The 19,368-nt window shown below is 47.7% G+C and overlaps 6 protein-coding genes across 6 annotated transcripts; 3 read left to right on the forward strand and 3 right to left on the reverse strand.

The window, feature by feature from the left end:
- Window positions 1-4,248: 4,248 nt before the first annotated feature.
- On the reverse strand, window positions 4,249-6,992 carry EURHEDRAFT_416490 (uncharacterized protein). The gene has a single exon (XM_040782966.1). The coding sequence runs from the start codon at window positions 6,753-6,755 to the stop codon at window positions 4,419-4,421; it is 2,337 nt and encodes a 778-aa protein (XP_040635120.1). The 5' UTR covers window positions 6,756-6,992; the 3' UTR covers window positions 4,249-4,418.
- Window positions 6,993-7,092: 100 nt separating this feature from the next.
- EURHEDRAFT_416491 (ESCRT-II subunit protein VPS36) lies at window positions 7,093-9,260 on the reverse strand. The gene is made up of 3 exons (XM_040782967.1): window positions 9,087-9,260; window positions 8,852-8,987; window positions 7,093-8,799 (listed from the first exon to the last, which is right to left on the reverse strand). Exons 1-3 carry the CDS (start codon window positions 9,185-9,187, stop codon window positions 7,180-7,182), a joined length of 1,857 nt encoding a protein of 618 aa, XP_040635121.1. The 5' UTR covers window positions 9,188-9,260; the 3' UTR covers window positions 7,093-7,179.
- A 136-nt stretch (window positions 9,261-9,396) lies between these two features.
- EURHEDRAFT_389596 (SAC3/GANP domain protein) lies at window positions 9,397-11,467 on the forward strand. Its single transcript, XM_040779788.1, has 3 exons — window positions 9,397-9,748; window positions 9,806-11,012; window positions 11,064-11,467. The coding sequence occupies exons 1-3, from the start codon at window positions 9,667-9,669 to the stop codon at window positions 11,278-11,280; spliced, it is 1,506 nt and encodes a 501-aa protein (XP_040635122.1). The 5' UTR covers window positions 9,397-9,666; the 3' UTR covers window positions 11,281-11,467.
- Window positions 11,180-11,929, reverse strand: EURHEDRAFT_244543 (uncharacterized protein). The gene has a single exon (XM_040778080.1). It carries the CDS (start codon window positions 11,811-11,813, stop codon window positions 11,343-11,345), a length of 471 nt encoding a protein of 156 aa, XP_040635123.1. The 5' UTR covers window positions 11,814-11,929; the 3' UTR covers window positions 11,180-11,342.
- A 494-nt stretch (window positions 11,930-12,423) lies between these two features.
- EURHEDRAFT_244491 (phosphatidylinositol-3-phosphate-binding protein BEM1) lies at window positions 12,424-14,936 on the forward strand. Its single transcript, XM_040778079.1, has 4 exons — window positions 12,424-12,560; window positions 12,616-12,717; window positions 12,983-13,810; window positions 13,863-14,936. Exons 1-4 carry the CDS (start codon window positions 12,555-12,557, stop codon window positions 14,796-14,798), a joined length of 1,872 nt encoding a protein of 623 aa, XP_040635124.1. The 5' UTR covers window positions 12,424-12,554; the 3' UTR covers window positions 14,799-14,936.
- Window positions 14,937-17,294: 2,358 nt separating this feature from the next.
- EURHEDRAFT_406092 (uncharacterized protein) lies at window positions 17,295-18,033 on the forward strand (the record flags this gene model as incomplete). The annotated part of the gene is made up of 2 exons (XM_040780439.1): window positions 17,295-17,429; window positions 17,671-18,033. The coding sequence occupies 2 exons, from the start codon at window positions 17,295-17,297 to the stop codon at window positions 18,031-18,033; spliced, it is 498 nt and encodes a 165-aa protein (XP_040635125.1).
- Window positions 18,034-19,368: the final 1,335 nt, after the last annotated feature.

A 19,368-nucleotide genomic window follows, 5' to 3' on the forward strand; every position in this document is an offset into this window, starting at 1 on the left:
CAGGATTATGCAATGTCCAACGGCAATTATATCGATCCGGATAGAGACCTACAATCGCCCAAAGAGGAAGTGTACTTCACACCTGAGAGTATGCACACTTAATACAAGTACACTATATAGAAGTAGAAAAAGAATCAATCAGACTATCAAAGAAAGTTACTATGTAGGCAACAATTAACAGTGCCTGCGTGGTTGATCTGATTAAGCAGTGCGTCGCCAAGAGATATATCTTTTGTCCTTCCGCTATCAGATCCGTAAGTGTCCGTCAGCCAATACGTTCCTGAACCATACCGGGGCAGACAAAAACGTACCCATCATCCCCTCACGTTCATCCATGCTGCTGCTGGTGCTGCCTTTGATATTCTTCTGTGTGGTGTGTATCGTGGCTTTGTAGGTGGAGCATGAGGTCCTGGATAGTGGCCACACGCGCGCCGTTACGCCATTTGGGGAAGGGTTTTATTTTGCTCGCACCCTAATTGTTAGTTCGACAGCTAGTAAATATGTATCAAGAAGATATATTCTAAAAGAACCACTTACCTGCGATGGAGCTGCGGAACGGTTTGTTGGAGTTTGGCGCGGAATAAGATGAAATGAAAGAAAGTGCGCTAGCTGAGACAAGTCCTCTACGGCAGTACCTTTATACAACATCAAATTATAGCTAGTACAAAGTCTTTGCTACATACTCCGCGACAGGAGGAATGGAATCTATTTTATTTGCATTATATTTCAGATCCAGTCAAAAAAGGACAACACTCATTTAATATCGTCTACCTCTTAACACAGCTTGGCAATGCCCTGGCTAGTATTTCCTTCTCCTTTCTTCAAAGCCAAAGGAAGTGGCTCAATTTTATTGTTGTATAATGAGGCCAACACACTTGCACATCAGACAACCAATCACTTAACAACTGAATTGAAGGCAAGCAACATACCTTCTCTCATGGCTGGTATTAACCCTATAGTGCTACAATTTACCACTGATAGCATTGCGAGCTTATTTATCTTAATTTATTCTGGATATTTTATAATTAGTGAAAGATTCTCCATTCTCTCTAGGGTTTATTCACAGCCATTCATTATAGCCTTTAATTTGATGTACATACATAAGTAACAACAAGCACTAAAAATCTACTCTCTTGATTTGCCTTATATTTTCTTCACTTCTTCCACCCCTCAATGCAGTCTTGATTGGCTCTTGTGGTTCGCTGACACACTTTACATGCTTTCCTGTGTACAATCTCTCTGATCACTGTGATTTGTGCAACGGTGATTGCATAACAGCATAAAAGAAAGACTGATGCGCCTATTAGCACTTCATAAGTATCTGATTTTGTGTGCAAACTGCAAATGGTGGTTACACTGAGGAAACATTTCTGTAATGTAAGGTATGATTGAAGCTCACACCTTTCATACACCTTCATATAACTTAGAAACGCCGTGCTGTATCCTTACACGATTAAGTTACAGTGTGGTTCATCCAGCAACTCGGCGATGCATGCGCAGACGGACCATTCTCGAGAAAAGAGTAGAATAAACTCCGAGTCTTTGCTTAGAATAAACCTGGAGCTGAATCCATGGGAGGGGATAAATTTGTTTCGGACCCCCGAGAAGCGAACCTGAAACCAGGTCCTTAGACTGAAGGGAACAGAGATATCCCGGGATGATATGTCTTACGGGACTTGTTCGACTTGTGTTATTCAGATGCTAATACATATGTGTACAGCCTTCATATTGTATTGTTTGCAGGAAGACAAGAATTGAAAATCAAACAGCCAGGCGCGTAATGGTGGGAGGAAATGATCTCCCGTCAGTGTTTGTCGAAGCGGACGTAAGTGAAACACTTCCCGATTCCCAGGACGACATGAAACAGGGGTTTCTTGGTGGCAACCCACATGTTCGAGTTGTGATTGCCGTGAAAATGGTGTATGAACAAAAATAGGCTTGTTCGCGGTCTTTGAATTCATTAAAACCCAGTCGAGGAGAAGTCAAAGTGGCGAGACACCCTAAAGGGCCAGGCGCAGGGACGGCTTAGTATTCTAGGAAGTCTCCGAACTGATCGCATGGATCAAGCAGTCTCCGGATGAGGCAACTTCAGGTCATCTGCAAGACTGAGATTTCCAGACCTTTGTCACTACGACGTATTGTCTAACCATACATCACAGGCTCGCAACTTTGCAAGATGCCATACAAACTACACAACTCAGTCTTGTCTCGTTCATACAAGAACTTCTCAAATCGAAGGCTAATGGCTTGATCACATGACTACTGGAGAGAAATGTAGCTGGTCCCAGGTGTTCTCCGGAGAATATAGTACGAAAATTTATCTTCTAAGTCACAGACTCTAATGTATTAACATAGAATCTGCGCTCACGGAGCTCTACAAAGGCACAGCTCAACAGTCTGATGCCTCGCTACTATTTGAAGAGCAGAACCTTCTGTCAGTCGTGTTTGAAATCAGATGGATGCAGACCCTTCCTGACCTACACGACGATATCAGCGAGTGACTTATTAGACAGCGCACTGCAAGTGCGGATTTTGTGATTGTCGTAAAATGGTACGAAAAAAGCTATTGTGTCTTAATGACCACTTCTGTTCTCGTATGCGGATATGAAATACCATCAATATTCACACCGAATTCACATCTCCAGAGAACATGTTCAAATAGGACTGCCAGCGGAAACAACCCCAGTTTATGAGAATCCAAATATAAAGAGACAATTGACCCTAGGGCTAATCGAACGGTCCCACATCCGTCTACACTTATCATAGAAACCGGCGTGAGCGAGTGTCTACCAACAAAAAATCAGCCAAGGCCAAAACCAATTGTTGATTGAACTTAGTGCCTCGCGAGAAAATGTAGATTATGCCTTACATTGAGTCCTCGGATCAGGGATTGCAAGACGGATATATCGATCCAGAAATAGAAACTGTCGCCGTTTGTTCCGAATCATGTTCATGTTACCCAATCCCGTAAATTCCTTTGAAATGGATCAAGTTCGTTTACGATTCATGGGATCTCCAAGAGACCGTTGTTATAACCTGGTTCATTGGCCTATTTTTCTAATTCCCAGAACCATGATACATCAACCCACACGGGCAGCTATGCGTGCAACAGACGATGAAAGACGATGAAATACGCCTGGGCTGCCAAAGCGACAACATGGTTTCAACTGGTTCAAACTATAGCGTTCGCAGCTTGATATTGCGAGGGCCATTTTATTTGGGTTGGGAGGCACTCAAAGCTATTCCAAACAGATAACCCTCTGCATCCTTTGGCTAATGGGTCGAAACGCCCAGATCCATTCATTTGTCATTATTATCACACCCCGTGTCAAGCTTTGCTGGGTTCTGCAAGCACCAAGCGAGTCAACACCAGGGCTGACAGCATTTTCGTTTGCGAAAGATGGACCTGTTCAGAGCCACATCTGTGTTTCAAGTCATGCAGACGCTAATATATGAGATGAGCAAAACAGCTTTCATGCTCGCTCGAACCTTTCAAACTAAAGGGACCCGTCACTTCTGTTCGGGTGGAATATTAGAAGATAATCTTCTGTTGCTCTGGGGGTCGCTCCCAGGCAAAGACTCCCTAATCTGAAGAACGACATGACAAGCTGGCTTCTGGGCGGGAGCCCAGAGATCAGCTGCGTTGATGTAGTGAAATGGCCCACAAATCGAAAGGGGGTGGTCTACAGACAATTGAGCGCCTTCAGAGCTTGCGAAAGACGTGAAACCAGACCTATGAGTATTTTCAAGGCATGGCTAGTCGATAAATGCTTTCCAATTCAGCCATGACCTCGTTATAGAGGCTGGTGCCAACCACCCTAGTCTCTGTCAGTAGTATGATACATCGGCAAGATGCAACCTGGAGACTTGTCGAAGCTATTTTGGGACGCGTTCTTAGAGAGCCAGAGAGCACGAAACTAGCGTCATTTTGTTCCGCCGTGACATGCAAAACATGCATACTATCACCATCCGAACCCAGCGAGATATATTTGCTCCTAGGCCATGAATTCTGATGGAATTCAAGACAACAATCCCAGAACTTCAGTTAAGTTGTTTGATCTCAGCCATGCTGTCAAAACGACTTCATCCTGAGCGATGAAGGCATTTGGGACTCTATGAAGGGGAGAATGAAAGGTTTCTTATGGAAACTGTATATTCTCCCGGATTTCAGTCTCATGCGTCAGTTGCACATGTGGTTCATCTCGATCAAAAATTTGTAATGTCAAGCTATGGTGCTAGACACCATATCCTACGAGTGTTCTCGTTATTCCACCATCACGAGTAAAATGTCCTGTATAGCTAAATTCACTAGGAGAGTGTCCTTATCCAATTAATAATACATATAATCATAAAACCATAAACCCAAGCCATTTGATCTGGTCCAATACAATAAACGCCCTTCTAGACAAATAAGAAATTTAATTCCTCCGCCGTCTCTCAGACTCAAATACCGTAAACGCATCAACACCACGTCCATCAGAACCACCGGTACGGAAGTACTCCGTTACAACACCAAAGGCATAGCATGTTCCTGCGGCTGCGGTGCCAGTGAAGAGCATCCTGCGGATTGCGTTACTGAATGCGGAGCGCTGCTTTCGTGGAGGGGTTTCCGTCTCTGACTGTGTCTTGGTTGGTTCAGCGGAAGGGTCTTGGGTTAGTTGGGGTGATGTCAATGCTGCTTGTTCATGAATGTCTTTGAAAGCGCCGCCTGCGGTTATGTCTCCATGCTCCTTGGTTTCAAGAGGCGACTTGTCTGATGGTTTCTTTTCGACATCAGAAAATCTCTTGAAGACGAGGATATCCCCACCACCGGAGACAATCTCATAGCCCTCTTTACGCATTTTCTCAAAATATGGTAGGAATTGCGCCGGGTTGCTCAGCCGGGGAAGGACATCACTAGGACGGAGGATCTCATGTGAAGGAGCAAGCGAAGAATCCGTGTCCGCCGTATTAACCTGCATAGTAAATGGATCGTACGCGAGCACACGGTATGTGGCTGGAGATGTAATTTCACTCCGAATAGGAGAGCGTGTTTCGGGGGTCTGGTCAAGAACTTTCGAGTCTGGAAGCCCGTCTCGTGCTTGCAGTTGAGTGGATTGAGGGGCTACTGCTTCCTGTAATGGAGATTGCGTCTCGGTATAGCTTGCTGCTTTTGTGCCTCTCACATCAACAGAGCCCAAAGCGTCTTGAGGCTCGGATTTTAACTCAATAGCTCGGGCATCAATAGAAGTGACCGGGTTTTCATCAGACTTAACTTCCTCCAAAGCGCCGTCGACCTTCTTACTTTGGGAATCAGTTTTAATATCCAACTCTTTTGAGGGGTAAGAGGCGCGAATATCGCTCGCACGCAGGATTTCCAGCTCTTCATTCTCGGGAACGAGGAAAGGCTCTGATTGCTGTGGTGAATCCTGAATCTTGAGTTTCTCTGGTTCCCTTTTGTTCACGTAGAAGAAACCCTTTGTTTTTCGGCCCTCATCTGACTGCGCATCAGGAGTAAGGCTCCTTGGCTGCTGACTATCAACCAGATTGGATTTTTCGACATCTGGCTGTCTTAATGATACGTTTTCATTCTTGGGCTCAGACACAGCAGACGTAATTTCAATCGGCGCTTCCCCAATAGCAGTGCTATTTGCAGTTGATAGCTTTTGAGTTGAAGTAGGAGTCCAGGCATTGTGGTCCCCATTAGAGCCAAGGACACCGTGGTCTGCGTCATGAACGGTAGTCCTCTTTGCGGTGGATGGTGCTTCATGCAATGGAGGATCCCAGAACTTGGGGTCATGATTGTATCCAGGGATACCGTGGTCCTGTGCTACTTCGTTTGCATGCTGTTCTGGTTCTTTGTGCTGCACGCCGCTAATGTCTGAATCGGATATCTTGGCAGTGGTCTCGCCAGAGCTTTTCGTAGGAGATAAAGATCCAGGATGACCATCCTTCATATTAGATGTGTCCGGTACGGTTGAGGTGCCATCTTTAGATAGTGCACCGGCCTCACCTGTCGTAGTTGCTGCAGCAGGCTTTATTACCATGCGGCCACTAATCGGATCAAACTCAAGATCATTTGTTCTGGTATCCACAAACCCCGGCGGCTGCGAAGCATCAATTACTGGAGCCACATGATCCTTTGCCTTCCGCACATCTCTTACTCGCGTACTCGACTTCTTCCCCTCCGACTTAACACGCGCCGTCGCATCCGTATCCTTTACCTTCGCTTTCGCAGTATCCGTACCACTCTTTTCAAACCCAAAAAATGACCGACACAAATCCGCCAGCGTATGTTGATGCTTATCCCACGCCTTCAATCTCATCCCCGATATATCAGAATCATACCTCCCAAACAACGCCGCGTACGGATCCCTCTCAATCTCCCTCTTGATAGCCTCCATCCGCTGCTGTGCACGAAGTCTCACCGCCTCAAAATCATTTGTACCAGTATTATCAAATCCACCCCATCTCCATCCTGGCTTCGATCCCCAACTCCAGCTCCGCCATGGATCTGAATTTTCCAGCGGTGTTTGGGTTCGATGAGGTGGGTTTTGGTTCGGCTTTGTAACTCGTCGACGGACTTTTCTCTCTAGTCGAACCCAATTTGTGCCGTTGTAGGTTCCGTGGGAGTGACGGTGGCTTTGCCAAATCGTGCGGTGTTGTTGGAAGCGTGCAGTGGTAGGGGCGTGGATGGCGTGGAGGGTATTCGGAGCGGAGAGCATCCTGGGGCATCGGGCTGCCCTGGCGCTTGATGCTAGACTTGCGAGGGTCATAGTGAGTTCATACCATATGATGCGTTTTTGAGAGCGATGGATGATGGACAGTCTAGCTAAGCTTCGAGATAAGAAGTATATGAATGGAGCTTGAGCTTATCGCAGCAGGATTTGAGGGTTATTTCAGGAACGGAAGAGGTGTCGATTTGTTTCTTTGTATGATATAATAAAGTTGGTACAGGGTAAGCTTTGATATATAAGCATGCACAGTCCAAGGGATAAAGTGCAGGCGTTGGATGGGATGAAGTGAGGTCAGCGCTGGAAGCTTCCCCGGGCGCTTTTTGCGGGGTCACCGGACCGATCCACCGCCGATTGCGGTGATCGCTACATAACGGGTGAACAAAGTACGATGTATTAGATTCAGCAAGCGTTGACTATTATTCTATTGTGATAATGAATACTCCTGATAGCTGTGAACAAGAGTCTACAGCGCAAGTAGAGATACACCGATATCGATATCCTGGTCAGGTTCAGAGGTGATGTAGTTCCTCCAGAACCGCAGACCTTCGATGCCCTCCTCTCTGCATAGAAGCCCCTTATCTTCAGCCATTTCCAGCTCTTCGGCCGCAACTCCGACGCTCCATTTGAAGCGTTGTGCAGCTTCCTGTGCCGTCACAGCGCGGCCAAACAGGCTCCAATCCCACGCCACCGACTCAGCCGGTGGTATCCGCCGGAGCTCCTCCATCCAGTCTTGCAGTATCTTAAGAGTCTTTTCGTCAGTCCAGTCATATCGCTGGACGACGAGAAGACCGGTTTTGAAGCGACGTAGACGAACAGGCAGCTTAAGTTTCTCCCATAGTTCTGCTGCTCGCTGGAAGTCGGCCGGGCTAACGAGTTCCACACCGTTTCGAGACCGGTTGAAGATGGCCCAGAGGTCGATAAGGCTCATAGTACCGCCTTCCTTATGTAGAATACCTTTCCGATCGTCTGTGAGATACTCTGCCAGGTTTCGCGACAGCTCCGACAAATACAGATTCTCCGCCCCCGACCCAAGCATGTCCTTTGTCGTTGACATCCCTAGGGCAGCAGCGGATTCCGAAAGGACTGCATTGGCTTCCACGGTGCCCTCGCCACCAGACAAGCCTGATTCCCTACCCAGTGTTTCTGCAAGAGAAACAATCTGCTTTGCGGATGCCATCAAGGCCTCAAGGTCCTCAAATGCATTGCCAATAACAAACTCGTTGTTCTTGCGAGCCTCAAAACCACGTCGCTCAAGGCCTGCAATCCCAGCCATCGATCTAGCAGGTACCGGAGATCCCGTGTTCGCAGCTGGCACTATTGCTCCGGGGCTCGAGGATGAAGCAGCCAGCGACGGTATAGGCACGGGTGGAGCGTCGTAAAGAAGCCATTTCCTCTGGATTAGCGCACTCTTTAATCGTTCGTAAAAAGACTTCTCGCCACCCCCGCGAAATGAAAGTTTGACGCTCTCTGCTGTATCTGTATTTTTGATACTATCTTGTTCGTAAAATGGAGCAGGAGATTCGGAACGGCGCTGGTCACTGTTGAGCACTTGCAAGCCGTTCACGGAGGCCAACGGAGCACCACATATTTCACATTCTGCAAGGGACGGGTGGTTCATAAAAGTACATCGAGGGCAAGAAACGGAGGCGCCCGTCTCCGAAGGAAATTGCAGCTGACTCCCATCAGTTGGAACAGAGCTCTCGGGCCCTGGTTGAGGTGTTGCAGGTTCCCTATTAGCTGCCGCTGAAACCGCAGCCTTCAACACCGTTGTGAAAGGGGGTTTGATACCACATGCCAAACAAGGGGGAAGGCTAGTCGACGCCGTGGCTGTAGCTGGATCAAAGTTGGATGGCACAGGGTTCGAGAAGGAGCATATTGGGCAAATCCAGGTAGCATTCACGGGCTTCGGTGACGGTGACTTTGGCTGAGAGGCGCGTAGTTGCGAAGTAATCGTCTTGGCAGGTTGAAGATTCGAGGCTTGTGGTATTGACGGGCTACTGCCCACGCTTTTGGAAGTATCAAGCTTGTTCTTCGCCGGCTTCGGGTGTAGAACGATCTTCGCAGACGACTTTAAAAAGCCGGCCTGAGAGACGTCAGTCCATAGCTAACGTCTAAAGGTGTACACAATTCCGTACTTGGTAGTCTGGTTTGTCGATCTCCTTCAAGTCGATCCCGACAGAGTATTTCCGGGGCTCGTCCACGGCGACGTAGCAGATTCGGTGGGAAGTAAGATAGGCGTGTCCATTTTGGTAGTTTGGGACCTTATATTTGCTGTCCAACCGGTCAGCATGCGTCAAATTTAAGAGTATATAACCACAATTTGACCATAAAACAAAGAAAACAACTTGGAGAGGGCGAGAGATGGCTCACCCTTCATACAATCCCACTGCGTCCTGGACAAAGATTAGAGTCTCATCGGGTAAAAGTGATGGACGGAGAGCGGTGGTCAGGTCCAGAGCCTTGAGAAACATCTAGTAAATGCAGCCAGCATCTCTCCACTATTAGAACTTGGGAAGAGAAAGAGTTGACCGCAGATTGTGCTCTATGGAGGGACATGTTGGAGAACTGAAGGGACCGTCATATTGGGGGTGGGGGGTACGGGAACCCACAACGGCCACAACCGCACCTATAATTCCTAAGCAAATTCAGTGCTTTTCTTTTGTTCCTCGATTGTCTCGATGCATCCGTCTTCCTTTTCACCCGACAATCTTGCTCCTTTTGTCTATACTTCTGACATTCTCGGTTACTCTTGTCTTTGTCTCTTGTGTTATATTCCACTCGAATCTCTTGGTGTACTGCTGCTGTACAGAGTATAGGGGTTCCACATAAGGTCATTTTCGTAGTCTTCTTCGCACTTCTATCATTGCTCCTTTCCTGTTTCTCTCTCCTCTCTATTCTTCTGTCTTTCTTCTTTCTTTCTATCTCTTCTTGCACATTTTCAGTTTTCGGTATGAGTTCTGGAATCCCACCATGGCGCACAACAGCGTCAGCAACGACGACTGCCACGACTCCCTTCTCCGGACATGGACATGGTAATTATAGCCTTTGTGGAGGCTCCGCATTGAGACCACTGCTAACCTCTGTTATAGCGACACCTGCTTATATCCCAGTTCAAGCCCGCCGTAGCCTTGCTCAACCCAAACCCACTCCATCGCAATCGACCTCGGAAGCTCCACGGAAACGAGTAGCTTGGCCCGCCCCTCTTCGGTCGTATGTACAACGATGCTTCGTACCTGAACATCAGATTCCCAGCGTCACCAGACAAGAGATGGAGGCCAAGTTGAAATCGATTATTACCGAGGCCGCAGAGGGTGACAAGCTTGACACGATCAATTGGGATACCCTGCCCCTACCGCAGGTCATGGTACAGAACGAGCGGAATAGAATCTTGGCCAACCCCAGCGTGTCAGCTTGGGGTGAGGAGGCCTCGCGAAAGCGAAAGTCTACGGAGTACACGCCTGCGGATACGAAGAATGATATATCTCCTCCATGGAGACAGACTAACAGTGACCAGAAGTTTGAAGATCGAGTGACTTACAGCCCCACAGACAAACGACAGCGGACAGATTACAAGAACCCAAGTAAGTCGAAAGCTAATCTTGAGTTGCGGCGGAAACGGTTTGAAGAACCCCGATCCCGATACGGGTCGTCGCCGTCGTCCCCACGTGGCGAATCGCCCGTTGTTAGTGTCCACCAAGGCCCCATTGTCGGACGGTGCCAGGATTTGGAGAAGAACTACTTCCGATTGACATCTGCACCGAACCCGGACACTGTGCGACCACTCCCGGTGCTGCAGAAGACGCTGGACCTGCTGAAGAAAAAATGGAAACGGGACAATAACTATGGCTACATCTGCGACCAGTTCAAATCATTACGACAGGACTTGACAGTGCAGCGCATCAAGAATGAGTTTACAGTGAACGTGTACGAAATCCATGCGCGGATTGCTCTGGAGAAAGGAGATCTTGGTGAGTATAATCAGTGCCAGACCCAGTTGCGCGCGTTGTATACACAGCAACCTGGCGGACACCCAACGGAGTTCAAGGCATATCGCATTCTGTATTTCATCCACACGCGCAACTGGACGGCGATGAATGATGCGTTAGCGGACTTGAGGGCGGCCGACAAGCGGGATCCGGCCGTGAAGCATGCCCTGGACGTCCGATCGGCGTTGGCCTTGGGGAACTACCATCGGTTTTTCCAGCTGTATTTGGACACTCCGAACATGGGAGCCTATCTGATGGACATGTTTGTGGACCGCGAACGCCTGTCGGCCTTGACGGCAATTTGTAAAGCGTAAGTTCTACCCCTTTCCGCATCTTTTGGAATGAAGCTAACAAAAAACAGGTATAAACCCGATGTGAATATTCGGTTCATCACTGAAGAGTTAGGATTCGAGTCGGACGAGCAGAGCGCCCGATTTGTGCTGGAGCACACGTCGGGGGAGCTACTACAGGAGAAAGACGGGGCTGTGAAGCTGCTAACGGGCGGCCTAGCTACGCAGATGTTTGAAGCGTCCAAAAATGAGGCGCATCGGGTGGTTGACATCAAGGGACAGATATAGTTTTTCTTTTATGATGATCGAGACATGGGATATGCAGCGGGAACGGGTTCGCGATGATGCATCTACGGAGTTATACCCTGGGGGGTTTTTTTTTCTTTTTTTTGCAATATGGATCGGTGGCGAATGTACAGAGTTAGGATACGAGTACAAGTACAGTTATCAATATAGACCGTTAGTTTTCTACACCGGGAGACACAGTACGGAGCAGTCGTAAGTGCCGGCAAATAAAGGAACAAGTGGAAACCCGAAAATTGGCACGGCAGCAGCTGAAATGCAGCCCAACTCCACCACATCCACCACGAAATACAAATCAAAAGCCAGCATGTCCGAGGCTGCTGTCTTGTCGGGACGAACGGTCCAACAAGTGGTCCTGGAGATGAAAGCGCCCCGGTCCACCTGTCGGCCACGAGGCATTTTGTTGTCCAGAATCGGTGGGCTCGACGTCTTTGTATAGAAGCTCCGAGGCAGTGTTCAGCTACCTTGCATGTGTACTGTACGGGAGTATATACGCTGTATTCCGGAGAGAGCTGCATAGTTATTCTAGTATTTACTCCGTAAATCTATAGCATGCACTTGAATCCTTGCCGATGTTTGTCGCTGGGCCGGATTGACAGCCGCGCCATGGAACACAAGGATGAAAATTGAGAAAGCAATTAGTACGGGGGAGCACAGCACAAGGGGACTAGACTGATAATTAAAAATGTACTAGTATTTTAGACCGCAGACGGACAAGTAGATTGCTGATTGATTGTGACTGGAATATCATCAGATTGCCTTATAGACAGCCTTTTTTTTTTTTCGCCTCTTGATTTTCCTCTTGATTTTCTTCCCTCCTTTCCCCGCCACCGGGTTGAGCAAGTGATAAAAGAGAGATTGAAGAAAGAACTGAAGAAAGAACTGAAGAAAGAACTGAAGAAAGAACTGAAGAACTAACTGAAGAAAAGAACCAAGGAAACAGAACAAAAGGGACATTCGAGAAACCTAGAGGATCGCAACCCATAGGAATAGCCATCGCCAAAGAAGAGGCGATCAAATTACAGCCACCCAGGGAACACTGTCAACAACCACCTATGGTCCTTTTGTCTCCTCTTGTCTCCTCTTGACGCCTGTGGTTCGTTTAATATTATAAAGTCTATCGCCATCGCATCCCGACGCTATCACGTCGACCCCCATCATTCCTTCTTTCTATCTATCATCCGTCGGGTCACTACTCGTCTGATTCATCAATACTCGGCGATTGTTTGAACTGTCTCATATCCCTCATATTCCCAGGCATGAAGGTGAGTCTATCCAACTGTCTCCCCATCTGTACTCTGTTCTCGTTCTAATAAACAGGCCATCCGTCGCTCCCTCAAAGGGGACAAGGACCCCAAACCACACCATCACCATCTCTCGCTGACTCCCAAATCCGCTATTGCCATTCTTCCACCCAAAAAGGTGAGTTTCCCTTTTGAGGCTCTTCTTATTCTTTGGTCTTCCCCCTTTTTCTCCCCACCATTAATTATCATTACTCTACTCCACGCACACACACAAACACACGCACACACCTGCACACACACCCACACAACAAATCTCACATTCTTTATATCTTCTTGCGTACTCTTTTATATTCTTCTTGTTTGTGTTTATATATATATATACATATCTTTCTATATTTCTTGTGTATCATTATCAAAACTTCCGCTCATTACCAATTTTTTAGGTCATCAAAGCCCTCTACGACTACCAACCCGACCACTCCAATTCCCAGGAACTCGCTTTCAGCAAGGGTGACTTTTTTCACGTCATCAGCAGGGAGGACGACGGCGACTGGTACGAAGCCTGTAATCCTCTCATCCCTAGTGCCAGGGGGCTGGTGCCCGTGTCGTTTTTCGAGGTCGTCGGCAAAAACGACAGAGAAAGTTCCGCCGCTGGCGGTCGTTCTTCTTCCTTGATCGACCTCCACCAGCATCACCATAAAAAAGAACCTCACGACTCGGGTTTCTCGGATCGCTTGCTCTCCCCTTTGGGTTCCTCCGATTCTGCGCATCATTCCTCCCCGTCTAAGTCCTCGTCTATCTCCTTCCCGCGACTGTCAACAATGGGCAGAGGTTCGGGCGCTATGGTTTACGGCGTCGTTCAATATGATTTCCAGGCGGAGCGACCGGATGAACTCGACGCCAAGGCCGGCGAGGCTATTATCGTTATCGCTCTATCTAATCCGGAATGGTTTGTCGCCAAACCTATCGGTCGTCTCGGTGGTCCTGGTCTCATTCCCGTCTCCTTCCTCGAACTGCGGGACATGCAATCCGGTCAAGCCGTTACGGATCCGCTCGACGCTGTCCGGCGCGCTGGAGTCCCCAAGGTTGAGGAGTGGAAGAAGATGACGGCCGAATACAAAAACAGCAGCATCACACTGGGCCAGATCGATTCAGCTGCTGCGTCTGCCGGCGGCGGCGGCAGTGGCGGCAGTGGCGGTGGTGTCCCGTCTATCACCGCGGGCGTCAATAAGATGTCTATGAGCCACATGAGCCAGAATGGCAACACTTATGTATGCACCCGCCCAGAATTTAGAGGTGAAGATCGCTACTGACAACGTATAGGGATTCCATCAACGCAACCCCAGTAAAGGAACGCTGTCCTCGCACCACGTCTCGCATCCCTACCCGCAAAATTTCCACCCACCACCGCTCATGGCCCCAGTCGCAGCGTCTATTCCTCGATACTGTTTCGACAATGATAAATACTGGTATATCATTGAAGCCAAGATGGAGGATGGCCGTTGCTGGGAACTGTCGCGATATTACCATGATTTCTACGACTTCCAGATCGCCCTTTTGACCCAATTCGAGGACGAGGCCGGGAACCGTGGCAAAGCTCGCACTCTGCCGTTTATGCCCGGACCAGTTACCCATGTGACCGATGCCATCTCCAACGGCCGCCGACAGAACCTAGACGAGTACATCAAGAAACTGTTGTCCATGCCCCAGCACATTGGCCGCTGCACATTGGTCCGTCAACTGTTTGCTCCGCGCCCAGGCGATTTCGAAATCGACCCGAGCGCTTTCGGGGAGGATGCGCGATACTCGGCCGGGTCGCACCAATCCTCGTCAGCACAAGAGGCCTCGCGCACCGCTTCGCGCCAGTCATCCCAAGTGCACCTTAGCGCGCAACCCGACCGGACCTCTCACCAGCGGGGCCAAGGATCCATCTCTCACTCCAACGGAGGCCCCCCGGCCATGAACCGCCAACCCAGCTCCCTTACGCAAGTGTCCAGCTCGAGCGGTAACGCGAGCGGTGGTGCAATGAAAGTCAAGGTGTTCTTCCAAGACGATCTGATCGCCATCCGAGTCCCTAGCGACATCAACCTCCAGCAACTCAAGGAGAAACTCACAGATCGACTTAAGATCGGCGACAGCATCGTGGTGCAATACAAAGACGAACCCTCTGGCACCGTGGTCGACCTAAACAACGACGGTGATCTCGACACCGCCATCCAGCGCAACTCCAAGCTGACGTTAGTGGTCGGAGTGGCATAATCCTTGTTATTCTTTCGCTCATTCCATCTCTCTTCGATTTTAACCATTTATTATCAACATCTACGATAGATCCTGGCACCTTTTTATTTTTCGTTTCTTTTTTTTTTTTCGCCTTCTCCTGATTTATTCCACGGTGGCCATGGTGTCCCGGCGTTTTTTTACTCTTTTTCTGGTGACGGCTGATATCCATCAGCTTTTGATTGGAGCGTTTCATTTTTCCTGCCTGGTTTCTGAAGTTGATGATTGATAAACGTGATGTCCGACATGTTTATATGATTATGTATTTGTTTTCTTTATCTCGATCTCGATCTTGATTCTGATTGATTTCTGGTTATGTTTTGATGATTGTCTGCTTTTTTCATACCCTTGTGGCGTGTTCTTGTATATAGTCTTAAAATTGTTCATTTTCTTGGTTTCTTTTTTTGAAATCGTGCAACGTTCCTTGTGGTAATACTTTAATGTTATTGAGGAAATCATCTCTCGCATGCCTCGAATCGAGAACTCGAATACAGTACAGACAAGGTAGACAACCCACGCTACGCTACCGGCAAATTGCAGATCTGTGCACTGTATGACATGTGCCACCATCACCATGGGGGGTCGCGTGTAGCAGCGCATGCCATATAAAAAGCAAGTCTGGAGAACGTGGTACGGAGTTATGTATGAGGAGCAATACAAGTGCTTTTCGCTCCACTGCTGATATGACTAGTCTGCTGCATGGCATGTCGGCGTTTAATTCATTACCCTACTCGCATGGCCACATGATGTTGTGATACTGTGCTTGCTATGGGAAAATTAGTCAGTGTTTCTGCTTGGGTTAAGGTGAGGTTGGCGTTATTGGACTTGGGGCTGTAATATAGAGCAGGGCTATTCTGTTTTGACTGGTAGGGTTTGAGTGTATATCACGGTGGGCTTTCCAAAAGCTATTTCATTTCGCACAGTTGTTAAGCGGCAGAGGGGCCATTGAATGAACAAATGCCGGTATGTGTAAGTATAGACATACATGAATTCCACATTTCGGCCCCGAAATCGTCGATAGTAGTAGAGTGGTGTTGTTATTGGTGTCCATGGACCTGATGGTTGTACCTAGACGGTTAGCTAACAACTTATCAGAGGCTGACTGAAGGCTCACGTACTTTTGAAATGACAAGTCCAGTTGATCCAGAACAATTTACTGCTGAGGATTAACAAAGTCGTGCCTTCAACCCGGTCACGGATGCTATAGATTTGATAGTTTTAGCCATCATCAACGTATCCTTGTCAGCTGCTAGTGCGTTGAATCAAAATATATAGACCAGTGCATGGAAGATATGTTATCTGTCTAGGAAGCGGTAGAATAAAACTGGATTGACGGGTTGTTGCAAGTAGGAAACGTGAATGCGAATGAGGACTGCCCACTTGGAAGACAAGTGACTGTTGGGGCACACATCTTTTTCATCTCTCTTTCTCTCTCCCTATATATAATGCAGCTTGTCTGTTTGCGCCATTCAGCTTTCCATTCTTTGATGACGCCTTATACATGGTCCTTTTCAAGCTGGTCTCTTGACTTCTTTTCTCGTTTGCTGTTTGTCTTCTGCTTCCTAAGCCCACCATATCTTATCATTCATCATCTCCTTCTCTTCTTTTCTCTCTATGTATTGCTGAGATAGCACGACCAGCATAAGAACGATGGTAATGCCAAAATGCGTTGCCTGCGGCTACCCAATGGCCACTGCGCTAAGAAAGTAAGACGTTTCCTGGCAAGTAAGTTATTTCCCAAAGGTATACCGTGTCCCACCAACCCTAGAAATTGCAGTACACAAAACCCCAATGGTGTCTGTCCGGCGTGGGCTCGATGATGCGCGACAGCCCTGATCTACCAAGGTTCCTTCTCGACGAAAATAAAACGTGGTTGACAATGGGTACTCAGTTCATGGAACTAGGCTGGGAGACGGACTTACATATGCAGAGGAAAGCCATGTCGACAAAATGGTTTTGCCTTCCACCTGGACTGTTGGGTGATTCTCATGGGGCGTTTTGAATCTGGTGGGTTCGGTTTATATTGGCTTTATGAGGCGTGCAAAGTGTCCCCGAGATTTTTTCTGTGAGTACTCTTGCAGAGAGCATACTTATCATGAGTCTATTGACTTCCTTCATTGCTGACCGGTGAAGTCCATCAATTTTGTAGAGTGCCTTCTGACCGGCAACCTATTAAAAAACTGACAATTGACGACCTCAAAATCCGGGAATACATCTCGCGACTGCCAGCGACACAGAATTGGACTCGTTCAAGGCTGATTATTTGTGTCAGAATATAACGAACTGTTTCGGTACCTTCTACTTAAACTTCGAGAAGTGATAGTTATTAACTACCAACCTCCGACTTCCTAAGCCTCCGATATGCGTCCCGATCAATGAAAGTTATTTTCGAGAGTCCTGCAATCTGGAAAAGCAGGCTCTTCCCGCCTTACAAGCGAAGGTTTCTTGGTGACATTCTCTTGGCCAAAAACCGAAAAGATGTCGATAAGTCCCAAGGGCAAGTTGAAGAAAGAAGCATCAACTAGCACCTTCTCTACCACTGCAATAATCCCACAACCAATACAAAAAAGAGACGGCGAGTACAAGCTACAGATCAAGAAACAAATCTTGCAGGTAAGTCAGTGGTTCGCAGATGCCAGCTGCATGCAAGTCTCTAGAGATGGTGAAAGAAGTCAATGCATTGAGTGCTATCCTAGGCCATGGAAGCGAGGGAAGTCATATCTTCAGCGCTAATATACTTAGAGGCTTCAATGTTGTATTTAGCGATGCTGTTATTCATGCCATGCGAGTATTTGAAGGACTTTCGTCTTCGGCCTGGGCGGAGGAAACCAGGCGACGTTGATAATATGAAAAGGTTGTTCCTGGACCAGGTAGATATCTTGGGATCTTCATTCAAATCAGCAACCACGTCAAATACCCGCGGTATACCCTAGTCCCGCACGATATTCTGCCGGCCACGAAGACGATAAAGTTGAACCCTAGGCCCAGCTATCAGAATGCCGAACATCTCTTGTGGTTTGATTCCCTGAGTGGCTCGGGCATGCGCCATATACTGCACCAGCTGCCGGCGATGTGCTTCCCAGTCCACCCTAGCCGAATTTGCGGCTGTGCTGGGAAGAAGTTTGGATTTAGTGAAGACCACTTCGTCCCGCACCATCCATATGAGTTAATGCGTGGTATTTCTGATCCTATGCGTGATATCCATACGCTCGCGTAACAGTGGGAAGCCAGCATTTTCCGGTCTTCCTGGATTATATAGCATGTCAGCGTGATAATTTGCTTTCGTTTACCTCGTAGACGGCTTGGGAGTTTCCAGAAGCCCCAGTTTTAATATCATACTGGATTTGGGTTCCCATAGACAGGCAACAGCTTCATCCTACAGAAGTGATTGTTTTCAAGATGAGGTATTATCTTGATCTATTCTTGGGAGTTGTTTAGCCCCCACAAGACTATACGATGATCTAGGTCCAGTAATAAAAAATGAGTCCTGCAATAGCTAGTCCGATCATTTTCACAGGCTTATTTTGTAAAATGGAAAAGTGCACTTAGCTTGTTCAATTAGATTAAACTATGAGATAAATTAGGACTATCGGAATCATTTGGGCGGCTGTGAGTGTGCAGATTGCCCATAAGGGAGCCCGACAATTCCTGAGAAAGTTTAAAAACCACTTGTTGCTGGTCCTTTGGTTTGCAGTTGACTTATTTGTCTCGAGAATTTCAGGCATTGTCATGATAGGACCGCCTTGTTGTCACTATATCAGTGCTCAAGCAATATTGGTATATTCATTGCAGCTCACCTACTATACAGCCAACCCCCAGTTGACGATCTGGTCGATACGTGTCGACGTTGTAGTCTCTTCTTATGCTTGGAGATTTATCCCAGCAAGCCGTCCTCATCTGGCTGTGGAAATTATGAAACCGCCATAGAATAACTAACGCAGGAATTTGCAAGACATATAGTCAGCAGCGGTGTCTTCAAAATAGCCAGTGTGCTGTAATACGAGCCATTCTAGCCTCAATCCTGTGGGGTTCGCTAGGACATTAAGCAATTGTGCAAGCTTGAAGGCGTGCCGTTGCTGATGCTACCAGTCAAATGCAAACGCTTCTTCATCTAATTTAGTGACAACGAGTGCTGTTGGCTGGTTAGGCCGAAATAGCAGACGTCACAAATATGGTATTCGGGACGTTGGGGTGACTGAGCATTACGCTTCCGACCTTTTTTGTTTTCTTTTTTTTTTCAGGGTCCTAGCGTAACGATACCGAAACCTATTATATACTCTCTCCCGGTAATCAAGCTAGCCAGGCCACAGGGGAGCTCGCGTTGAGTCCGGACTGCTCCCGGGCGGCGTATATATACCCTCTATATATGCTCCCTAGGAGATCCCATGGCTCATCGGAGACAAGTGTATCGATCAGTCGTGGTACAAACCTGGAGACATGGCCTAGGGTTTTATTGATGGTAAGCAATGATGTCTATCACTGAGATGGTGACGTGAGAATCTCTTCCGTTGTACAGGCACCCATTGAAAGAAGGCTTCTCTGTCAACTTTGT

Source organism: Aspergillus ruber (genome assembly GCF_000600275.1).
Source record: "Aspergillus ruber CBS 135680 unplaced genomic scaffold scaffold00035, whole genome shotgun sequence".
NCBI lineage: Eukaryota > Fungi > Ascomycota > Eurotiomycetes > Eurotiales > Aspergillaceae > Aspergillus > Aspergillus ruber.